The sequence below is a fragment of the Setaria italica genome, chromosome IV, assembly GCF_000263155.2.
Source record: "Setaria italica strain Yugu1 chromosome IV, Setaria_italica_v2.0, whole genome shotgun sequence".
Lineage (NCBI taxonomy): Eukaryota > Viridiplantae > Streptophyta > Magnoliopsida > Poales > Poaceae > Setaria > Setaria italica.
Window position 1 is genome coordinate 2,689,192 of NC_028453.1, and position 23,810 is coordinate 2,713,001.

Consider the following 23,810-nt stretch of genomic DNA (forward strand, 5'->3'; position numbering starts at 1 on the left):
ACGTTCCCGTGCTACTATACCGCTCGGCGACTCTCGACTACTCCAGCTTAGTTTTTTATCTTCTGCGCCAGCTTTCTTTGGAGAAATTCCTGCTCCAGCTTTGGTCGAGAGTAAACTACTTGCTAGAACGTGGCCCCTTGCAGTTTTCACCGAGCATGTTGCATGTATGCATGCGCCAGATGTAGCTTTGTTACGTAATGCTTCTGTTGATTCTCAATGCTGGGATAGGGGAGGGTATATCTACGTGCTAGTACTGCAGTAATTCATGTCTCACCTACTACTATCACTACTGCATAATTGAAGCCATGCATGATACTCGTTGACTTGACTTACTATTTTTTCTTTTGCGTGAGATCATTTTAGCTTCCTGATTAATGCCGCGCCAGAGATCCTTTTGCTCCTAGCTAGGAATCCGAGTGGAAGTAGATGTAGGCTGATTGATTGTACCATGTGGGAAGAGATTAACCACAATCATTGAAATCTTTAACAGGTATATTTTTTTTTGTTAGGTGCAAATGCAGAGGGACAAATTTTGTTACTCCATCCATTTCAACGTGGGTGCCGTATTTTGATAATACACTTTAATCATTTTATTTGTATGATAGTGCTATATGTCCCATGGCACTAAATCATGATCATCAAAAAGGTACACCTCAATATGTATCTAACGGTACCAATTTTTTTCGCAGGACTTTAAAAATTGGTATAAGCTAATTGTTGACAAAGATAATGAAATTTGAGTCTATTGATAAAGATAAAAGAAATTTGAATCTTAAAATGCATATGTGCTTAATAAAATGAAATGGCGGGAACATTACTTGTACTTAATTAGAAAACATACTCTCAACGTAGCAGGTCCCAAACCCTGGTAAAGGAGGAGGGTTGTGATAGGCTTGGCGAGCCAACGTTAAACCTAGGCATTCTAATGGAGATGAAACCTAAGAACTTGTGGCTCTTGTTGGGTTTCAACACTAACCTACCCTAACTTGCTTGAGACTAAAAGACTATGTTGTTGTTGTTAATTAGAAAACATACATGCACAGCTCGGTATATCTTTCAAATCTAAAGCCTGTCGAGCTCGAAGTGAACATGAAACATGCATCCAGGATCAATCATGGACCCACAATTTGGCCATACACCTGAGCACAAATTTGTTATATATATAGCAGAGTGGAAAAGATCTCTTAGGCCTGGCTCCTTCCTCGGAGTTTCTCCTCACATGCCCAACCCAAGCTATAGCCTAGCGAATCCTCAAGGTGGAAAATAGCTATAGGCTAGCTGGTCACAACAACAGAGGAGTACCAAATTAAACACCATTTTAACATACATGTCTTACGATCCAACAATCATCTACGTATACGCAATACAAGACCAGTTCCGGGGTATCTGGTGCCTCCTAACTCCAAACCCCTCTTGTTTGGGTGCAAGGGCAATTGCAAGACAGGATGGTAACAACGCACACCGTGTTTAACTAATCCAAGTTGCCCAAATCATCATCATCATAAAAGAGATAACCCGACACATGATGATACTTATAACCACCCCCTGTACTGCGCCTGTAGTGGAATCTACGTACACACCCACAAAAAAAGTGCCTTTAGCAGTTTAGCCTGCCCTGATTGTTTAGTCCGATCAAGCCCCCAAGATGGCTAAACTTTCAGCTAGCTAGCACAGTCCCGCGAGTCAAGAGCCTGCAGCTACCACGCATGACTGCATGAGTAGAGTACTAGTCCATGACACATGCAACGATTCCTGGCTGCCGGCTACGCACTGTGCACGTCCGAGGAGGATCTTGTTTTCTCCCTGCAGCAGTGAAAACCCCGCGAGCTCGCATCGCATATGCAGATATGCCCGTGTCACCGTGTGTCCGGCCACGAGCCCGCAGGCGCTCAGAGCCCGTAGGCCATGTTCCGCCCGTCCCCGTCACGTCCGTGCAAATCATTGCCCCGTTGCTCCACGGCAAACTTAAACATGCGTGCATGCATTTGGCCGGACGGCCTGATTGGGGAAGGCGAGAGCCGAGGCGTAGCGGGGGCAGGGCCCCGGCAGCCGCATGTGCGGCGGCGTCAGAGGCCAGGCCAGAGAGGGATCGCTGGCTGGCTAGCTGCTCGATCGCCGATAGATCGCCATGTGCGGCGCGCGGACAGATACGAACTCGTCGGAAGCCACTTGGACCACGGGGCGGTTAGCTTAATTGAGCTGCGCTTTGGTTGGTCCGTCTATCCGCTGCGACGCCTACGCGCTCCCACGACCTCGTGTCGTGCCGCCGGCTGGCCGGCCCCGACCGGCCGGTTGCGGCAAAAGCCAGGGCTGGTAGCCTGCAGGTAGCTTTGCAGGGCCAGTTGCCTTGCCACCTCTGTGAGCTGTGACGACATCGCATCTCATCTGGGATCCGTCCGGCCCTTCGTTTCTCCGTATGCAAAAGCGGCTGGTACGGCTGTACGTGCGGGCATGTGCTCATGTACGTACACTTTATGTCGCGTACGTATGCCTTTTTGCCCATTTATTACATTATTATACGTTCTTGCTGACGAACTGACGATGGATATGATAGGATGTACGATTATTATACCGGGACGTACATCAAGTGGTTAATTTTAGCATCATCTGTCAGGATGCTAAAATTAACGCGGCAGGTTTGCAGAAACTCTGCAGGCACGGGACGCAGCATGATCCGCGGGGGAAATCGTATAAAATCTCCCTGCGTTCCGATCAGCATCTACTGAGATCTCAGCAGCGTGTTCATCATCAGTTAGCTGGGCAGCTGGCTGTGTGTTGGTTTCGATCGACGACGAGGACGGATGCGATGAGCTCATGACCACACCGCACTGACTGCACCGTTAGCTGTTGACTTTGACCGGATCCATCGATCGCCATGCATGATTCGATCTTCTGACACGATGAACAGTACTAGCACACAGGGCGCTGCAGGTCAGGTAGTAGTAGCTGAGCCATCACGCGTCATGTGCCATGAGATTGTGGACGCGACGTACGTGGGTCCGTACGCGTGTGTTTCTGCTCTGACCATCCATCACGAGTCGCGCGAAGCACCCGGCAGATCGAACGGTCGGATGGACACGACGGCCGGCCGGCAAGCACGGGATGCAAGTACATTTGCCTGCCTGCCGCCCGGCCTGTAGATGGCTAGATGGACCTGTCTTGTCCTAAGCTTGATCGTCTGGGAACCTAAATCTCTATTCTCTGGCTCGCATTTAGTACTCGATGTTAGAGATTGAGTTTTAAATGTATCTGGAGAATATCTGTTCCCGGGAGATACGTCTGGTACTTACCATATACTCTAAGGTATGTAACAATCTATTGTATTTCATACGTAAGAATCTTTGACGTCCATATAACACGAACACGTCGCTGCCCAGGGCAATGAACGACGTTCCTCCCACGCTTATTGCCCCCTGAATACTTTCATGGTATACAAAGCCAAAACCAATCTATAGCCTCACCTCCAAACCACCATAGCCAGCTCCTCCAACTTTAGCTTCTCCAATCCATTGGTGAGCCACACCATTACCGAGAAGCTAGCCAAGAATAATCACGTGCTATGGGAAGCGCACGTGCTAGCAGCGGTGCGAGGTGCGCGCCTTGAAGGCTATCTGACCGGCGCCATAGAAGCTCCGGCAGCACTCAAAGACACCAAGGTTCCCAATCCACTTCTCAATGATTGGAAGGCTATTGACCAGCAGGTCCTTAGCTTCCTTCTCGGGTCAGTTTCAAGGGACGTGCTGTCTCAAATGGCGTCCAAGAAGACCGCTGCCAAGGTATAGGGGGATCCAAGAGATCTTCTCCTCCCAGACGCATGCACGAGCAGTGAACACGCGGCTTCAACTGTCGACCACCAAAAAGGGGGTCCATGACGGTTGCTGAGTACTTCACAAAGATGAAGGCCTACGGCGACGAGATGGCGGCTGCCGGAAGAGAACTTGATGATGAAGAATTGGTGGAGTATATACTGATGGGTTTGGACTATGAGTTCAATCCGTTAGTGTCAGTAGTGGTGGCTAGAACCAGTGCTATCTCCCTGGGTGAGCTGTATGCCCAGATGCTCACCTTCGAGACAAGACTAGAGTTGATGCAAGATGGTGGTCAGTCAGGATCATCCGCAAACATGGTGAACCGTGGAGGAAAAGGGAGTGCAAACCGTGGCCGAGGTGGTGGCCGCAGGCGTGCCCCTGGGTGTGGACCTCCCAGCCCTCCTGGTTGAGGGCGTGGACACAGCCCTGTTGGTTCAAACCAGCACTACAACAACAATGCAGGAAGCTACAGCAACAGCAGCAACAACAATAAGAAGCATGTCTGCCAAGTGTGTTTCAAGAGGGGACACATGGCGGTTGACTGTCGGCATAGGTTTGATGAAAATTTTGTTCCTGATCAAAAACTTGTAGCTGCTGCAACAGGATCTTATGGAGTAGATTCCAACTGGTATGTTGACATGGGAGCTACAGACTACGTGACTAGTGATTTGGACAGACTCACAGTTCATGACAAGTACAATGGAGGAGATCAGATTCATACAGCCAGCGGAGCAGGTATGGACATTAGTCGTATTGGTCATTCCATTGTTAAAACCCCTAGTCGATATCTGCATCTTAATAATGTTCTTTATGCTCCTGAAGCTTCAAAAAAATCTTGTGTACGTACATCGCCTAGTTTCTGATAATTATGCCTTCCTTAAAATTCACCCAAATTTCTTTTTAATCAAGGATCAGGACACGAAGAATACTCTACTTAGAGGGACGTGTCACAAGGGACTGTATCCACTTCCTTCTTCACCTCCATCTAAACAAGCTTTTGGAGCCACCAAGCCCAAGTTTGCAAGGTGGCATAGTCGTCTAGGCCATCCATCTTCATCTATTGTTGAGGAAGTCATTAGTAATAATAATCTCTCTTGTTTAGTCGAGTCTAAAGTGAGTCTATTTGTCATGCTTGTCAGAAAGCAAAGAGTCATGAGTTGTCTTATCCTAAGTCTTCCAGTGTATCAAAGTACCCTCTGGAACTTGTGTTTTCAGATGTCTGGGGTCCAACACCAGACTCAGTTGGGAGAAAGAAATATTATGTTAACTTTATTGATGGTGATAGAAAATTCACGTGGATCTATCTTCTTCATTTTAAGTCTGAAGTTTTTCAAAAATTCCATGAGTTCCAAAGCTATGTTGGACGATAATTTAATCGTAAGATTGTATTTGTTCAAACTGACTGGGGAAGGGAATATCAAAACTCAATTCCTTTTTTAATAAAGTGGGGATAGCTCATTTAGTTTCTTGTCCTCACGCTCATCAACAAAATGGTGCAGCCGAGCGCAAGCATCGTCATATAGTTGAAGTTGGCCTAGCTTTGCTTGCTCATGCCTCTATGCCCCTAAAATATTGGGATGAAGCCTTTCTTGCAGCCACATATCTGATTAATCGGGTTCCTAGTAAAGTCATTCAGAATTCCACTCCCTTTGAACTTCTTTTTCATCAAAAACCTGATTACTTCTCTCTGCGGATTTTTCGTTGTACTTGCTATCCCAACCTACGACCATATAATTCACACAAGCTTCAATTTCGCTTGAAGCAGTGTGCTTTTATTGGGTATAGCAGTCTACATAAGGGATTTAAGTATCTCGAAATTTCATCCGGACATGTGTATATCTCACGTGATGTGGTTTTTAATGAAACAGTGTTTCCGTTCTCCCACCTTAACCCCAACACAGGAGCCCAGTTACGAACAGAAATTTCCCTTCTCCCGTCTAGCTTGATAAATTCTAGACCAGCTAGCATTGGGGTGGATCAAACTTTGAATTCTAGTATGACTAATAGTCCTATCTCTAGTGAAGCTATTGTTGAAAATCAGGAATAGGTACTACCAGTTGGAGGTGCACGTAGCAATCCAACTGCTCATGCTGAACACGGAGAGGTTTCTGGCGCTGAAATCCAGGGCGAACCCTCCCCGGTATTGCATGCTGCAGGTGGCAGCGGATCCCCTCCAGCGTCTGTGTGGCGTACGGCTCCCGTACACACGCGTGGCGAACCGGGCAGCGATGCATGCTGCCCCATTCCACGATCTCAAGCGCGGGATCCGGGGGTGCTTCTACAACATCGCCTACGGGATCTGCTGCGCTGCCTTACTCTATTGCAGAAGACGTGGCATCTGGGGCTGATGCTCTAGATGTGGCGCCAACAAAACCTGTGCATCAAGCTCCTCCTGCTGCAGACAAATTAAAGACACGTTCGCAAAGTGGGATTAGAAAACCCAAGGTATATACTGATGGCACTATTAAATATGGTTTCTTTACATCTACAGGAGAACCACAAAGTTTAGATGAAGCCTTGAATAGTAAAAATTGGAAAGATGCAATGGATGTTGAATACATGGCGTTGATGAAAAATAAAACTTGGCACCTAGTACCACCTCAAAAAGGAACAAATATTATTGATTGCAAATGGGTCTACAAAATCAAGAGAAAAGCAGATGGAAGTTTGGATAGACATAAGGCTCGCCTAGTTGCAAAAGGTTTTAAGCAATGTTACGGCATAGATTATGAAGACACGTTTAGTCCAGTTGTAAAGGCTGCTACTATTAGGACTGTTCTATCTATTGTTGTCTCTCGATGGTGGTGTTTACGTCATCTAGATGTACACAATGCCTTTCTTCATGGTTTTCTAGAAGAAAATGTCTACACGAGACAACCTCCTGGTTACGAGGACTCATTCCTTCCAAATTATGTGTGCAAGCTTGACAAAGCTTTATATGGTCTCAAATAGGCGCCAAGAGCATGGTATTCAAGGCTAAGTACAAAATTATGTGATCTTAGTTTTAAGTCATCCAAAGCGGATACTTCATTATTCTTTTATAGCAAAGGAGATGTTATATTTTTCTATTTATCTATGTGGATGACATAATTGTGGCGAGTTTATCATCCAAGGTTGTTTCAGCATTGCTTAGGGACTTAAATCAAGACTTTGCACTTAAAGATTTGGGTGATCTACATTATTTATTAGGAATTGAAGTTGCGAAGGTATGTGATGGTATACTCTTAACTCAGGAGAAGTATGCTTCAGATTTGTTAAAAAGAGTTGGTATGGCATATTGTAAACCTGTTAATACTCCCATGTCAACTAGTGAGAAATTGACCATAGAAGAAGGTTCTTTACTTGGTTCTAGTGATGCTACAATATAGAAGTATTGTTGGAGCTTTACAGTATTTGATTCTGACCAGACCAGATATTGCATTCTCAGTTAATAAAGTTTGTCAGTTCTTGCATGCACCTACCACTGTTCATTGGGCAACAATAAAAAGAATCTTGAGATATGTCAAGTATTCTGTGCGGCTTGATCTTAGGATTACTAAGTCAGCCTCTACACTGGTTAGTGGTTTTTCAGATGCAAACTGGGCAGGCTGTGTTGATGATAGAAAATCTACAGGAGGATTTGCTATATTTTTGGGACAAATTTAGTCTCCTGGAGTGCTAGGAAGCAACCAACAGTGTCAAGATCTAGCACAGAGTCATAATATAAAGCTATTGCTAATGCAACAACTGAGATTATGTGGATATAAGTATTATTGTGGGAATTGGGAGTCCCAAGTCCAAGAGCTGCTAAGTTGTGGTGTGACAATATAGGAGCAAAGTATTTATCTGCAAACCCTGTGTTTCATACAAGAACAAAACACATAGAGGTTGATTATCACTTTGTCAGAGAACGAGTTCTTGAGAAACTATTGGAAATTGATTATGTTCTCTCGGGAGATCAAGTTGCAGATGGGTTTACTAAACCCCTTTCTGTTCGACAGATAGAAAACTTTAAGAGCAATCTAAACTTAGACAGGTTAGATTGAGGGAAGGTGTTAGAGATAGAGTTATAAATGTATTTGGAGAATATGTGTTCCTGAGAGATACGGCTTGTAGTTTGTTAGTTTGTACTTGCCGTATACTCCAAGGTCTGTAACAATCTATTATATTCCATACGTCAAGATCTTTGACGCCCATATAACACGAACCCGTCACTGACCACGGCAATAAGCGACGTTCCTCCCACACTTATTGTCCTCCGAATACTTTCACTCGATTGTTGGTCGATCCTATGGCTAGCTAGGTCCCAACAAGTTGCCTTTTGATGAGTCCGGCTACAAGTTCAGGTTCGGGACCTCTAGATAGCTCCTTCCTCGCTCCGTGCGTGCATGCATGGGCTGTCGAGAAGAGCTGTGCGCGGAAGCGACATCTGAGCTGCTAGGGAGGACATCTGCGTCCGTGGTGTAAACGCTAAAGCTCGGGAGGACCTGCAGTACTGGTCGGCTCGGGAGGGCAGTATGCGTTGCTTTCGTCGTCGTAGCGTAGGGGCTACCTAGGGGCGATCGATCTAGGTGCGACGAAGAGACACCGATCGTGAGAGGGTGAAAGCTGATGTTTCGGGTCCCCGGCCGGAGATCTCTCAGGTCGTGTCACAATCAGTGTAGTGCGCAGACCGGAGAGATACTGACTGCTCCGTCTGAAAACGTGAGTTTTCTTCAGTCAGGAGGGTAGGGATGTACTTGGGTCCATTTTGGATTCTCGACCTCGCATTATTTTCAGCCCACAAAGACGGGATTCGGGGGGCGACATGCTGTATGATTTTGGGCCCCCTACTTTCGTTGTGCGATGGGCCCAAGAAGTAATATCGCATCCGTGCGGCCCATGCATCATGCAGCAGCAGGACCGGCCCACAAAGAAAGTTAGAGCTGCTGCAACTGTAACCGGTCCAGGTCCACAAAGTTAGGAACACTGTACAGCGGGGTGGCACTGCAGGTCTGCAGGCTGGCGAGATCGATGAGCAGCGGTTGGCCGCCTGACGCCCTGAACCCCTGACCCTGACCTGATCGATATCGTCCGCGGCTGTCACGTGCTGGAGATCCAAGTTGCAACACCGTAGTCCCTATAGTCCAGTTTGCTGGGTTCGTTCAGCCAGTCACTCACGCACTCACACTATGGTCTGGTTTGGTTTCCTGCTTATTTTTATCACCCATCACATCGAATATTTAGATACTAATTAGAAGTATTAAATGTAGACTATTTATAAAACCCATTACATAAGTGGAGGCTAAACGGCGAGACGAATCTATTAAGCCTAATTAGTTCATGATTTGACAATGTGTTGCTACAGTAAATATTTGCTAATGATGGATTAATTAGGTTTAATAGATTCGTCTCGCTGTTTAGCCTCCACTTATATAATGGGTTTTGTAAATAGTTTACGTTTAATACTCCTAATTAGTATCTAAACATTCGATGTGACACGTACTAAAAATAAGCAAAAGTAACCAAACGGGATCTATAACACAGGCGGCAGCATCATTGAAAAGGCGCGAAATCTTGGTGGCCACCCAGTACAGTACATGGCCGGGTCTGGTCGTGCAGCTTCCAGTTCCACCACGCGAAGATCGAGTTCAATCTTTCTGATCCGGCGCCCGGCCTGCTCTCTTTATATAGGGTGCTTCGGTAGGACTTCACGAACGGCATTGGCTCATATATAGGGTGCTTCGACAGGACTTCACGAACGGCATTGGCACGAGCTTCTCGAGAAGCTCTACCAAACGCGCAAGTCAAAACCGGCTTCGCATGCGAAGCCTATTTGAAGCCGCATACCAATTTGTACCGGACGGTCGGAGCTAAAAATACCGACTCCCCGCAGCTCCGCCCCATCCACACGAGCACTAATACCAAATTACCTGTGAAATCCACCGAAATCACACCCCAAAATGCCACCCCAACTCACTACCTTGCCACCTACTTCGCCCGTAGAGCAGAGCTGCGGCCAATGCGTCACGCGGGGCGCGACGGTGGAGTGCTGAGATGAGCTCAGCAATGGCATCGCGCGGAGGCGGCGGGGCCGCTGCCACCAACCAGCTACTCCCGTGCACTGATTTCTACTGCAGGCGAGCTCCCCATCTTTCAAACGACCGATTCCATCACGTCCCTATCCCATCCACTAGCTCCTGCGCCACTGAGCTGAGCTCTAGGAGCTCTACCATGGCTGGTCAGGAACAAAGAGCGGAACACTCTCTTCTTATCCACTCCTCACACTCTCTCACTCGTGTCTCTCTTGGGCCTAAAAGGCCGTAATTCTCATGTGAAGCCCACTAAATAATATGGACCAGCGTGCTCCGTGGTCCAATAACTCAGCTAGATAAATTATTTGTTAATTTAGAGTTCCTATTTATTTTTCATTTAACAGGGCAAACATAAAACTCGTATATGTACAAGTAAGGGTTATATTGGACATTTGAACTCTTCCCTCTATCTATTTATAAAAGATAGAAGAAACCGTTCTGCCAAATATTTTTTTAAAATAGCCTCAGCTCTACCAGAGAAGTTGCTCAACTTAAGGACCCACAGCCGGAACTATTTTAGCTACAACCACAACCTTACCAAGAAGTTGCTCAACTTAACGAGCCACAGCCGGAACTATTTTAGCTACAACCACAACCCTACCAAACAAGCGCATAGTAACCTTTTCGTAGAGCTTACGTCCAACGCGTACTAGCTAGTTCCTTACACCAACGCTGCCCGTAGCGTCCCGTGGTCCATTGGGCCGTGCTGGCTCGATCTGATCTTGCAAGCTGCCGGCTGGCTGGTACCTCCTCGTTCTGTGGGGAGGAAGAAATGGCACATCATCAGCACGGGATGGGCACGGCAACTCGACTCCGTTCTTGCCGAGACAAAATGTCAAACGGAGTAACGTATGGGACTCTCACAGCAATTAGGTACCTCTCCTAATAAACATAAACCCAGGGTACAGTCTTCAGTAACCAGCAGCACAGTAGCAAAAAAACATCGTCTCCAAAAGCGCACGTGTTGACCAACCAGAGTAGACAAAACCTTTGTACTGCTAGGACTTTATAGTACTTATGGATCGATACTACCGGCTGTACAAAATCTGCAGGATCATTCATTTCATTCAGTACTCCGTTCCTCGGACAGATTCCTGCCGAACCTACCGAACATTTCCTGCTGTTCATGACGCGCCGCCGCCCCGGATCCCCCTGGGCCTGCTAGCCAGGTGGCCCAATTGAATGCCGAGGCCGAGGAGGCAGCTCACCGGCTCGCGAACGCGGCAAGCGTCGCCGCAGCCTTCTGCTGCTCTCGCGCGTTCGGCTTCGAGGTTTCCAATTGCGGAGAAATCGAGGGAACCGAGGGCCTCACATGCGCCCCGTGCCCCGTGTCCTCCGCTCATCTGACGTGGCAGCTCCCTGACCTCGGCGTCGAGACAGCGGTCGCAGGGAATCTTGGAGCTACGTGAAACTGGAAGCGGAATGTGGTGCGTGCACTGTGGAGATCTCGATCAATGAGTGAGTGACGACCGCACCCCGGAACATGATTTGTAGGTTTTTAAAATCGAAAACAAATCATATTACAAAAACATATGTACACGCACACTCTATCGTTATATGAAGTTACAATAACAACCTTGGTGTTTGCAAGCATTGCACGCACATCACAATTAAGTTCCTTAAATAAATTTAGAAAACTATAAAACTATTGCGCCGAGTCCACGACTCGAATCTGGTTGGACAAGTTCCACACAAGGTATCTATTGACTATGGGACTAAGATCAGTTTGCTTAGACTTACTTTTTTGACATGCTCATTAGGGATGATTATGAGATTGAAGTAGAGTTTATCAACAATTTTGAATTGTGTACATGTGGGATTTGTGGTGCTTCAAATTTGAATAACATCACAGATTGTGTCATACGTGCACGTTGAGGCTCGCATATTTGAATATCTAAAAAGTATATTTTTAGGGTAATAGAAATTAAATATTAAAAATCATGCATCGATGCTGTATGAGATATGAAAGATGTTTGGCATCTTCTATATAGTGATTACGTGTACACTGATTGAAAATCGCAAGTTCTTGCAGCTTGCCTTTCCTATTGCTTACCGCAACTCGCCCGTACAACTTTCAAATAAAGAGTCAAAATTTGCAACTTTATGTTATAAAATGCAAGCGGGTTTAAAATTTAAACATTTCAAAAAGAAAGGAGGGAAAATGTATGCCAACTTTTGACTAGCATCATATTACTTCTTCAAATCAACCGTACACAATGGACTATGGCCAAAATAGTGTGAAGCATTAGATTACCTAAATCCATATGCACAATGTTATAGCTGTTTTTTGTTAAAGTAAAGACAATACTACATGATTTCAAAGTAGACAGAAGCACCTAACCACTTTATTGCAGTAGATAGAGGCACCTAACCACTTTATCGCTATGAGAAGCGTGGACAAAAGGAGGGCTAAAAGAAGCGGTAATTAATTTGAAGCTTTAGCTTGATCAATGGCCACATTTTACTCGAGTGCCAAACTCATAAGAGGGTGTTTGGGAGGCATGTGCTAAATTTTAGCACATGTCACATCAGATGTTTGACACTAATTAGGAGTATTAAATATAGTCTAATTACAAAACTAATTGCACAACCCCTAGGCTAAATCGCGAGATGAATCTATTAAGCCTAATTTGTCCATGATTTGATAATGTGGTGCTACAGTAACTATTCGCTAATGATGGATTAATTAGACTTAATAAATTCGTCTCGCGATTTAACCTAGGGGTTGTGTAATTAGTTTTGTAATTCGACTATGTTTAATACTCCTAATTAGTATCCAAACATCCGATGTGACAGGTGCTAATGCTATCCAAACACCCTAAGTCGTAAGAATTATAAACTCTCGCTAACAAGATCGATTTAACAGGAAATTAAAGACAATTGAAAGTCATACCGTTTCCCACAAACGGCAGCCATGAACTTTGCAACATTGATCACAAGGCACGTTCCCTTGATGAAATACGTGGTCTCGGGGGCAGAAAATCATTGGTTGTGAAAGGGCAAAGGCAAACAAGAAGTCCCATTGCAAAGTCCGCCCCCGTTCCGTTGAGAAAGAGGCAAACCCCGTTGCCCGTCTTCGGCTCCTCCAAAGTCCCCACAACACCCCCAAAGCCCAAACCCCCTTGTGGGCCCCACGACCCCACCCTCCATACATACAGGCGGACACGGGCACCGCTCCGCCACCAGCACACCACTCGAACCCCTTCTTCTCCCCCCCTCCCCCGCCTCGTTTCCATCGCCGCCACCCTCTCCTCCTCCCTCCCCACCTCGCCGCCACCAACACCGCCGCCGCCATGCAGAGCCTCCTCCTCCCCACCGCCGCGGCGGCCCCGGTGGCGGCTCCGCGCGGCCGGCGGCAGCCCCCCGGGCGCGTCTCCGTACGCGCCTCCGCGACGGCGGCGGCGGCGGCCCCGCGGCGGGAGACGGATCCCAAGAAGCGGGTGGTGATCACGGGGATGGGGCTGGTCTCCGTGTTCGGGAACGACGTCGACGCCTACTACGACCGCCTGCTCGCAGGGGAGAGCGGCATCGGCCCCATCGATCGCTTCGACGCCTCCAAGTTCCCCACCCGCTTCGCCGGCCAGATCCGGGGGTTCTCCTCCGAGGGGTACATCGACGGCAAGAACGACCGCCGCCTCGACGACTGCCTCCGGTACTGCATCGTCAGCGGCAAGAAGGCGCTCGAGTCCGCCGGGATCGCCCTCGGCTCCAAGCCCATGGAAAAGGTAGCTCGCACTGGAAGCACATCTCGGGTTGTTGTTTAAAATGCAGCACCTTTTCTGGCAGGTAAAGCTGTCAATTGGCAAGTAAAGCTGGGAGCTTTCGGTCAGATACAGTTTCTCGGGGTCTTGCGCTTTGGATAGATCAGGGGACGTTGGTTGGTTGATTGCGTGATGGTGACTACATTTTCGTTCTTTTTAGATTGAGATGTGGTCTCTGAGGATAGTGAGAATCATTACCTTAACGGGATACAGAGACGTGTGAACAGTGTGGTAGGATATGCCATCTTACTATCTTAGCTTGGTGTGCTTGTCTGGATTCTAGAGATTAATGATCTCAATGATACTGGTAGACCTCGAGTGGCAAGAAAGTAAAAGTGGCATCCTTGATTATCGATTGTAGTTGCATGTGGATGGGTTCTTCTAGTTGTGCTCTTTGATGCAGAACAGAGGATGAAGATTTTCTTAGGCATTGAAGCAGGTGAATATTAGTATTGGTTTGGGTAGTGTTAGTTGCTATAATAAGACTGTCTTGCTTTGTATGGAGTGAAGGAAAATAATTTTGTTTCGGTTGTTAAGGGTAAGTTGAATTCAGTTTTGCTTGCGACATGGGAACTCCTGAACTAGGAGCATTGCTTAATCTAGAAAACGTGACAACCTTCAAATTTTAGCAGAGCTACTCATACCAGGATTTGTTCAACAGTAAAAATGTATGGTATATTCTATATTTTTGGGGTAGTATGGTGCGCGCCATGCTATTGTTTGTCTGTACAGGCTAAATCATACATCAATTTACATTGCAACTGTTGTGGATTAGAGGATAAAAGTTCTTCGGTTAAATTGGCATTACATCTGCGTTATTTGTGGTGTGTGTCTGATTAACAACTTAGTGGGGATTGAATTGTATAGGTAACAAAGGTGTGCTTTGATATCAGTCAAAACCAACTGTGATGTATTGGAAAGTTAGGCTTGTGAGAGTAACATGCTTTGGGTTGGTTCTAACTGGACTGGTTTGAATTGCACCAAAGGAGCACTTTAATTAAAAAGATATGATTTGGCATAACTGTGGTTAGGCTGTAGTAACACGTGAGCATTGCAAAAAACCTGTTGTTTCATTTGATGATTCCGTTGTATTATTGTGACTTTTGTAGCGAATAAATAAAATTGCCTTTTAGCACATCAAACTTCTTTCGTTTGGACAGTGTTGATAGTTATTTCATTAGCTAATTTTAGTATTCTTACTAATCCTAAAAGATTTGCTTTTGCCGTTGACACTATTGTTGGCGAAAAGGATATTTGGTTCTAATTGGTAAAGCATTTTCTCTGGCAGATTGACAAGGCCCGGGCTGGCGTGCTTGTGGGCACTGGTATGGGTGGCCTCACAGTGTTTTCTGATGGTGTTCAGAATCTTATTGAGAAGGGATACAGAAAAATAACTCCTTTCTTCATCCCGTATGCTATAACAAATATGGGATCCGCCCTGCTTGGAATGGACATTGGCTTCATGGGTCCAAACTACTCCATCTCCACTGCCTGTGCTACCTCGAACTACTGTTTCTATGCTGCAGCAAACCATATTCGCAGAGGCGAAGCTGATATAATGATTGCTGGTGGCACCGAAGCTGCAATTATTCCAATTGGTGTTGGTGGCTTTGTGGCATGTAGAGCACTGTCACAGAGGAATGATGACCCTAAAACAGCATCCAGGCCTTGGGACAAGGAACGTGATGGTTTTGTCATGGGTGAAGGAGCTGGAGTGCTGGTATGATCTATTAACATTATCTGATCTTTTTGTGCTGCCTATAAACTGTGAAATAATTTATTCTTTCTCAACTCCGTTAGAATGTCTTTTAGCCAATTCATATGCTCAGGAATAATCTCTAGTACTGTAATCCTTCTTTTGTGATAAATATTTTCTGGCATTCGATTTATCACATTTTAACTTTGTCAGACATCTTGTGCCACGCCCAGAATATGACAGTTATATTCTAATTCCTTTTTCTGTCAACTTGAAAAAGGTCATGGAGAGCCTAGAGCATGCAATGAAACGTGATGCACCGATAATTGCAGAGTATTTAGGAGGTGCTGTGAATTGTGATGCTTACCATATGACTGACCCAAGATCCGATGGCCTTGGTGTTTCGTCATGCATTAAGCAAAGTCTCGAAGATGCTGGTGTGGCACCAGAGGAGGTAATACAACTTTTTAGCCCTTAAGATACACTCCTAATCGTATTTGTTCTGATTCTGCACAAGCTTTTCTATATTTCTAGTGTTTTTGATCCTTAAATAACTGTCCATAGTTGATTTTACTATTTTTGTATTAGGATTGCCACCTTTTTAACCCAATTATAGTTTTTACTTATTGAGCTGGTGCATAATTGTACGCTATAAATGTTAATTTCCGATATAATTCGTATTTTACAATTTTAAGGTTGATAAGGTACAAAATTAATTCTTCTTTTGGTGTCAGAATTATAATCTTTTAACAATAAACTTAGATTGTGCTTTAAAATTTGATGTACAATGTTTCTGTCTTGTAAGTGCTGGTTTTGAGTTGACTAGTGAACTGCTCTAAAGAAATCCTAATTAAATGGATTATTTACATCTATTTGCAGGTCAACTATATCAATGCTCATGCCACATCCACCCTTGCTGGTGATCTGGCGGAGGTGAATGCCATCAAGCAAGTCTTTAAGGACCCATCTGGGATCAAAATAAATGCAACCAAGGTATTTCATCCTCCTATCTATTTTAGCTCAGATTGATTCATCGCCCCATCCTGATTTGTTGTTCCATTTTCAGTCCATGATAGGACACTGCCTTGGTGCAGCAGGTGGTTTGGAAGCCATTGCTACCATTAAAGCGATGACTACTGGATGGGTGCATCCAAGCATAAACCAATTCGTAAGTGTTGGTTTACCACGCCTAGTGAATTTAGCTAGCAAACAAGTAGAATCTGCCAGGTAAATAGTCACTAGAAAAACTGATCACATTCTCTGTTGATTGCAGAACCCGGAGGAAGTGGTTGAATTTGATACTGTACCTAATGTAAAAAAGCAGCATGAAGTGAACGTTGGTGAGCATCAATTTCCACTCACATTAACCTCCCAACCAACCTATTTCTCTCTCCTCTCCTTATATTTGTTGGTATATTGCTATGCAGGTATTTCAAATTCCTTTGGATTTGGAGGTCACAATTCAGTGGTAGTATTTGCACCATTTAAGCCATAAGGTGTTACTTGCTTCACCAATCTTGGTCAGAACAGTGAAGGTCATTCTAGGAATTTCCGCATTAAATTTTCATGCGTTTTCTTTCGGGGGCAGATTTGTTAGCCAGCAACGTTACAAATGAACAGAGTACTGAGATACATTGCATTTTAGACAACTCGTTGTTCATTTAGATTGAGAGCGGCTGTATAACGTTGTTTGAATCATTTGTAATTGGTTGTACTCTTTTTTCATGTAATGGTAGAGGTGTCCTGTAGAAGCTCATTTGGACCACCTAATTCAATACCATACAGATGTATTGGAGGGCCAGAGTTGTGTTTGTACTACAGGATCTGTACTGCGTTACCATAATTTGTCCCACCAAATCAGCATCCAAAAGCTCTTGATGCATGTGATTCCTGCATTTTTCAATTGCTCTTTCATACAGTTCAACGCCAGGGTTATTGCCTAACAGTATTTTACACAGGCGGTCTAGGTTGTCTGCTAGCGAACCGCCTGTGTAAAATCAGGGAGGTAATGCCCGCATGTGAAATTCCTATGAAACTGGCGGCCCCAATCCACAACATTATGATGTGGTCATATTGCACTCCTAATCAAGTAATCAACAACTAAAGCAACTTGTAGGTGATTGAACTTACCCTATGGCTACGACGTGTAATCTGTTACATAGGTGGTTCTTAACTGATGGTATAACCATCAAAAGATGGTAATTAACTGTAATGTATCTATTTCTTTCAGACGTAGAAGCCAGAGATGGTAGGAATGTCAAAATTGAGGTCAGCAAACGAATTTTGTGCTACGAAAAAACGCCATGGAACATGCCTTGAAATAAATAGCTTCAGAACATTGGGTATGTCGTGTCTGACTTAAGCTATTTTCGACTAAAAGCACTTAGGAGGGTCAAGACTCAAGAGGATGTGCCTTTTGTTGCTGAGAGTCTGGTTGAGAAGGTATTCATGCTGGCTTCGGCTTCGGGGACCATGCTAGTCCCCAGCGCGCTAGGAGCAAACCCAGCCAACGATTTCCAATCGGAGCTGCTGCTTTCCCTTTTAGCTAGCGGCGGGGTTTCCTTTTTGAGGTGGACTGGTGGCTTCCGCATGCATGCACCCGCATTCTCTCTTCCGCGCGCGATAGTTGTTGTGTAGTCCATTCTCTTTACGTTTTTCATTAAGAAGAAGAGAGTTACGACGATGTAATTTCAGGAGAGACCTCTAAACGCAGAGATACAAGAACCACCACCTGCGATCTGAAATAGAAATCAATAATAGAAAAAGGAAGCCACACAACCACCACCACACTAAACACGACTTAAACCTACAGGAGAAAAGAACATCGTAAACACACGCACATCACCGATTGTCTAACAATCCGGAGCTAGTGGAGGTAGAGCGAGAATGTCATGCAAGACGATGCCTCCAAGGGGGAAGCGATGCCAACGCCGCCATCGTCCGTCTGTCCACAGAGGAGCATATCAAGTCTTCACCTAGCAAAACCAAATGGATTTGGTGGCTGCAACAATGCCCTCAGCGAGGTGAGCTAAGTTAAGGAACACAATCGTTGTCGGCACTGGCGAATGTCGGGCAAAGCTTTCGCTAAGGTCCCCAAAACTAACTCCACGCAGCAGACCGCAATGCCTGGATGAGAGCCAAATCGATGGGTTGGCAGCGAGCAATCCACGACGATGACGATGGGGAACATCCCCAGGCCAGCGATCGCCATCATGACGACCCAAAGACAACCAGGGACGACCGCGACGACCAAAAGACGACAGGGGGGATAGGAGTGGAGCCAAAGCCCTCCCTCCTCCCAGCAGCACTCAATGACGATGATTGGGGATGACCTGTAGTAGCGGCAGCCGCTGTAGGGTGGCGGCAACCCGAAGTACTATGGGGAGGATGAAGACCCATCCTCCCATCCCTTTGCCAGCGAAGAAGACGACTGGAGTAGGCATGGCTCTACGAGTGACAACCATTGGTAGAAGAGCAAGCAACCCAAGAGCGAGCGACCCACAATGGTAGGACGGGAGGCACCGGCGGCAAGCGGGTCACCCCGGGCCGTCCTTAAAGAGTGACCGGAGCACGACCGGGGTAAGGTAGGGTGAAGGGGGCCGTCCATTTTTTTTCTGCATGCCAGCTTTCTCTTTTGGCATGCCCATCATTCCGGACTGTTGGATAGAGGGAGTAAAAGATGGGTGGAGAATTTACAGTAAAAGCTAGTTTCAATATCATTTTTATGCATGAAAAATATGTTTACTTATATGTAAAGAATACTCAGAAAAGCATTCAATTTAATAAAAAAATGTACAAGTTGTCATATATAACATTACCCCTTTCTTTCCAGGTTAGTGAATTGTTAGGTACCTAATGTGTTCCTTCCATGCGATTTGCCTTCTCCCATTTGCTCAAATACCTGCTTTCCCTACATCTCTTTATCTCGCTTATAAGCAACATTATCGCTGATGCAATAAATTTGCAACTTGAATGATGCAGTAGTGCCGAGTATTACTACACGGGCAGCTGATGGAACAATGCCACCCTTCCTGAGAAATCTTCATCTAATACACGTCGTAGACACAAGTGATCTAGCACAGATATCTCAGGTCCAGGTTAGTAAAATGTGTGTGTACATATTCCCTTTCCTCAAGGAAATGATTTCGCCACATGTTATTTTTGCTTGCAGAGGGTAATACTGCTAATGCAATTAGTGTGCGAGCCGATGGACCTAGCTCCAGCACTGTAGATGCCTTCCCAACAAGTTTCCGTTTGGCATCAAGACGCTCCGTACGCCGTCGTCTATCTTTTCTGCCTAATTGGTATGATCAACCTATTCTCTGTGCGTCTTTGCCTATGCTCCCTCCCTACATGTTTGGCTGGTTTGGTGTATGCAGTCTTATTTGGGTGTTGTTCGTCCAAACAAATAAATAGCAATCATTCCATACTTTTTCCTAGTACGTATATGGCATCTTGTATTTAGCTTCTCTTCGCTATTGCAATGCCAGCCCAAGGTAATTGCTCCCTTTCTTATAACCAGCGACAGGTTCACCACACAACACTCAACCTGTGACGGCTGCAGCTATTCCCCATCGCCGTGAGTTAAAACATACTGTGACTACTCTTTGCTCAGTTTTAATTTGTTATATTCCTTACAACCTATACTACAATTGTGCTGTTCACAGTCCATAACAGATCGGCTATGTAGGGTGGCGTTTAGCAGATCTCCCAGAGCTGACTCTTTGCTGAATCCAGCTGGATTCTAGAGAGAAGTGATTCTCTACTGATTCTGTGAAGTGATTCTCTGAAATGAACTAAGAGGTTAGGATCTGAAAAAAATAGCTTCTCCTGATTCTATGAAGTGATTCTCCATCTTGATTTTAAGTGTTTATGCTAGAGAATCAAAGAGAATCACTTTCAGCCACAGAATCACTTCTCTCAACGAATCAGCTTCCATAGAGAATCAGAATCAGATGGAGCTCTACTAAATATGCCCGTAATTCCTGCTTTCTCCTTTCCTTTGCACATAACTTCCTTTCATAACCCCTCCCGTCCATAACAAATAAATCAGCTATGCAAATGGTGGTGTAAGAATGAGCAGCACAAATTTGTCTTATCAAAAGTTCATAGACTCTGGTTATGCAAATCTTTTGCTTAGAAACCGTGTCGATCAATGGCTCGAAAAACTTAGTGACATAACTTTCATGCACAATTTGCCGCAACAAATCCCTACTGACTTGTAAATTCCACCATCTGTTGCATGTATGCTGCGAGACCTATAATTACATCTCTTGTATTCTTTTTTTTTTTGGCACCATTTACACGGCATTGAGGCTTGGGCCACCATCTCGCACGTGCCATTACTGTGGAGCATTGTTCTGGTACGAGGAGCACGTCAGGAGAACACGACAAACACCGCGTCACCAGTGTACAACAAATGCTGCAAAGAGGGGAGTGTTACCTTATTGCCACCTTATAAACCACCTCCAGAGCCTTTGCATAGCTTTTTCACTGGAATGGACAGATCGCTCTCTACTCATTTCTTTGAAAACACTAGGTCCTATAATTCAATGTTTGCCTTCAAATCTATGGGTGTGTTAGGGTAATTGATTCTGTCAATGATGGCCGTGGACCATATGTCTTCAAGATAAGTAGTCAGCTGTGTCATCGCATTGGTTCACTATTACCAAGAGAGGGAGAACAACCAGAGTATGCTCAGCTATATATTTTTGACACTGATAATGAGATTAGAAACAGGGTCCGTGTTGGTACCTACAAAAATAGCAATAATTTCAAACCCAATGAACAGATCCTTGCTTCACTTGTAGACATGTTCAATACTCATAATCCAATTGTCCAGCTGTTTAGGACAACCCGTGATAGGATCGCCAAAGGCACCGATGATAAGTACATCATAAGGTTGTTTGGTGAACCTGACGAGCATGGTGATGTGTTTAGTGCTCCTGTAGCCTCCGAAGTTGTTGGTTTAGTGGTAGGTGATATAGGTGAGAGTGATGGTGGTCGTGATTTATTGGTACAACATCAGTCTGGCCAGTTGCGAAGAGTTCATGATAATCACTGCAAATTCATGGCAATGCAATATCCAATTCTGTTTCCATATGGGGAGGATGGCTACTATAAGAACATTAGGTATTGACAGTGCCGTCGATCAGAAGCTATTAAGCGAGGTAATATCACTATGGTTGAATTCTTTGCATATAGATTGCATGATCGGGCTGGTGACTGCAACACGCCAATGCAATGCAAAAGAGGGGTACAAGCTTATTTGGTTGATGGGTATTGCTGTGTAGATGAATCAAGACTAAGTCACTGCAGGACCAAATCATTTCAACAAAAGTACAGGATGGCTTCATTCAAAGATATTCGTGATAGTGTAAACAAGGGTATCACGGAGGCATCAGAGGTTGGGTGAAAAGTATTGCCTTCTTCTTATGTTGGAGGCCCATGGTATCTGTACCAAAATTACCTTGACTCTGTTGCCCTTTGTCGAAGGTTTGGCTGCCCTGATTTGTTTATCAGTTTCATGGCAAATCCCTTATGGTCAGAAGTAACAGAAGCATTGGCTTCCATCTCTGCACAACACCCAAGTGACAGGCCCGACATTGTTGACCGTGAATTTCACATGAAGTTAGATCTCTTGATGGATGACATTGTGAAAGATTTTTTTGGCCCTGTCATAGCAGGTACATGGTTCCTAATCATACATTGTCCACTATTTATTCTGTTATGTCCATTTCCATTGTGTTTTTCATTCCCATTTCCTTCCAACTGTATACACTAACTCTTGCATAGTAATGTCTTCTTGCAGTTGTATACACAATTGAGTTCCAAAAATGTGGTCTTCCACATGTTCATCTCATAGTCTGGTTAGACAAGGTTGGATCTCTAACATCATATCGACAAACTAATATCAGCACAACTTCCAGATCCAACAATTGATCCAATTGGCTATGAAGTTGTCTCTACCTTCATGATGCATGGCCCTTGCGGTGCTGCAAATCCATCATGCGCATGCATGGTTGATGGTCAATGCTCCAAAAACTATCCCAAAGAATATTGCGAGAAAACTACAATCTTACAGAATGGCCATGTTGGTATGCCCGACCAAATAATGGTATAACTACAGAGAAGAATCACATTGACCTTGATAATAGTTTTGTTGTTTCCCACAATGTTGACTTATTGGTTAAGTATCAGGCACACATAAATGTTGAAAGAGTTAATCGTGATGGAATGAAAAAGTATCTCTTCAAGTATGTTGCCAAAGGCTTTGACTGTGCAAGGGTAGTCATTCAGCGTTGGCGACAACCTGCAGACTCTTCTACCTACGAAATTGATGGGATACGCACTTACCTGGAATGCAGATGCATAGCTCCCAATGAGGCAGCTTGGCGTCTACTCCAATTTCATATTCACCATACAAACTTTCTGTTGCCTACAAATGTTTCTTTCTATATTATGGCATTAAAAGAAAGTTTTGTCGTGTACAAATGATTTGTACGTAGTGTTCTATGAAGGTAGATGCCTTGTTTTGCTGTGAAATTTATTTTAGCAAGAGAAGGTTGATGCGACTAATGCCGTGCTGATAGTGCAAACGCTAATAATTCATTTAAAATTTCTCTAATTTAATTTAGTTTTACCCGTTATTGTATTGCAGATTTCTTATATGCCATAGTATATTCTATATTGGATTAAGTCACAAAGACTAATGCTCCATGACTAGGTCAAGTTGGTATCTTACCATCAAAATAACACAACATACTACTCCATGACATAGTTACAATTGTGTCATTCAATTTCCTCTTTCGTGTGGTACCCGCAACAAGTACCTGCAACAACGCAAGAAAATATATATAATGATCTATTTGCCTAACTTGTTGGTATATACAAAATTTATGAACATAACTTATGTGTGAAAATATGTATATATAATAGTTTTCTCGCATCCTAACTTATTGGCATGGCACACATTTATCCACATAACTTATGAAAGGTATATGCACAACATAAGATAAAAACTTGAGGCCATAACTTACATAAGTTGATATGAAACAACGTCATTATATTATTGATGCATCTTATATGTATATGTATAACTTGTAGCTTGTAACTTATACGCGCATAAGCTCAACTCTTATATAAACATAAAAATAAATGGCAATGCAAACACATAAAAAATTGAGATTGAGTGTCAGATTATATTATATTTATTGACAGACATGAGTTACGTGTATACATGGGTAAGGATATATTTAGGCTTATAAAAACATAGCCATCAAGATCTCCTCATATCTCTAACCAACCATATTAAGGGGTTGTCCGGTAGCCTCACGCGGACAGGATCCACACACACGTAAGACGTACAACTACCTAAATTGTCTTATAACTCATATTTAACTTTTGTGCATAATTTATAACCGGTATATAACTTGTGACATATAAGTTGTGTGTATAACTTATAGTTTCCGTGCATAAACTTATACCATTT

At 44.4% G+C, this 23,810-nt stretch overlaps 1 protein-coding gene across 1 annotated transcript; it reads left to right on the forward strand.

The window, feature by feature from the left end:
• The first annotated feature begins 13,140 nt into the window (after nucleotides 1–13,140).
• On the forward strand, nucleotides 13,141–17,222 carry LOC101783757 (3-oxoacyl-[acyl-carrier-protein] synthase I, chloroplastic). The gene is made up of 7 exons (XM_004964530.2): nucleotides 13,141–13,587; nucleotides 14,912–15,343; nucleotides 15,600–15,773; nucleotides 16,199–16,312; nucleotides 16,386–16,487; nucleotides 16,593–16,659; nucleotides 16,747–17,222. The coding sequence occupies exons 1-7, from the start codon at nucleotides 13,156–13,158 to the stop codon at nucleotides 16,812–16,814; spliced, it is 1,389 nt and encodes a 462-aa protein (XP_004964587.1). The 5' UTR covers nucleotides 13,141–13,155; the 3' UTR covers nucleotides 16,815–17,222.
• Nucleotides 17,223–23,810: the final 6,588 nt, after the last annotated feature.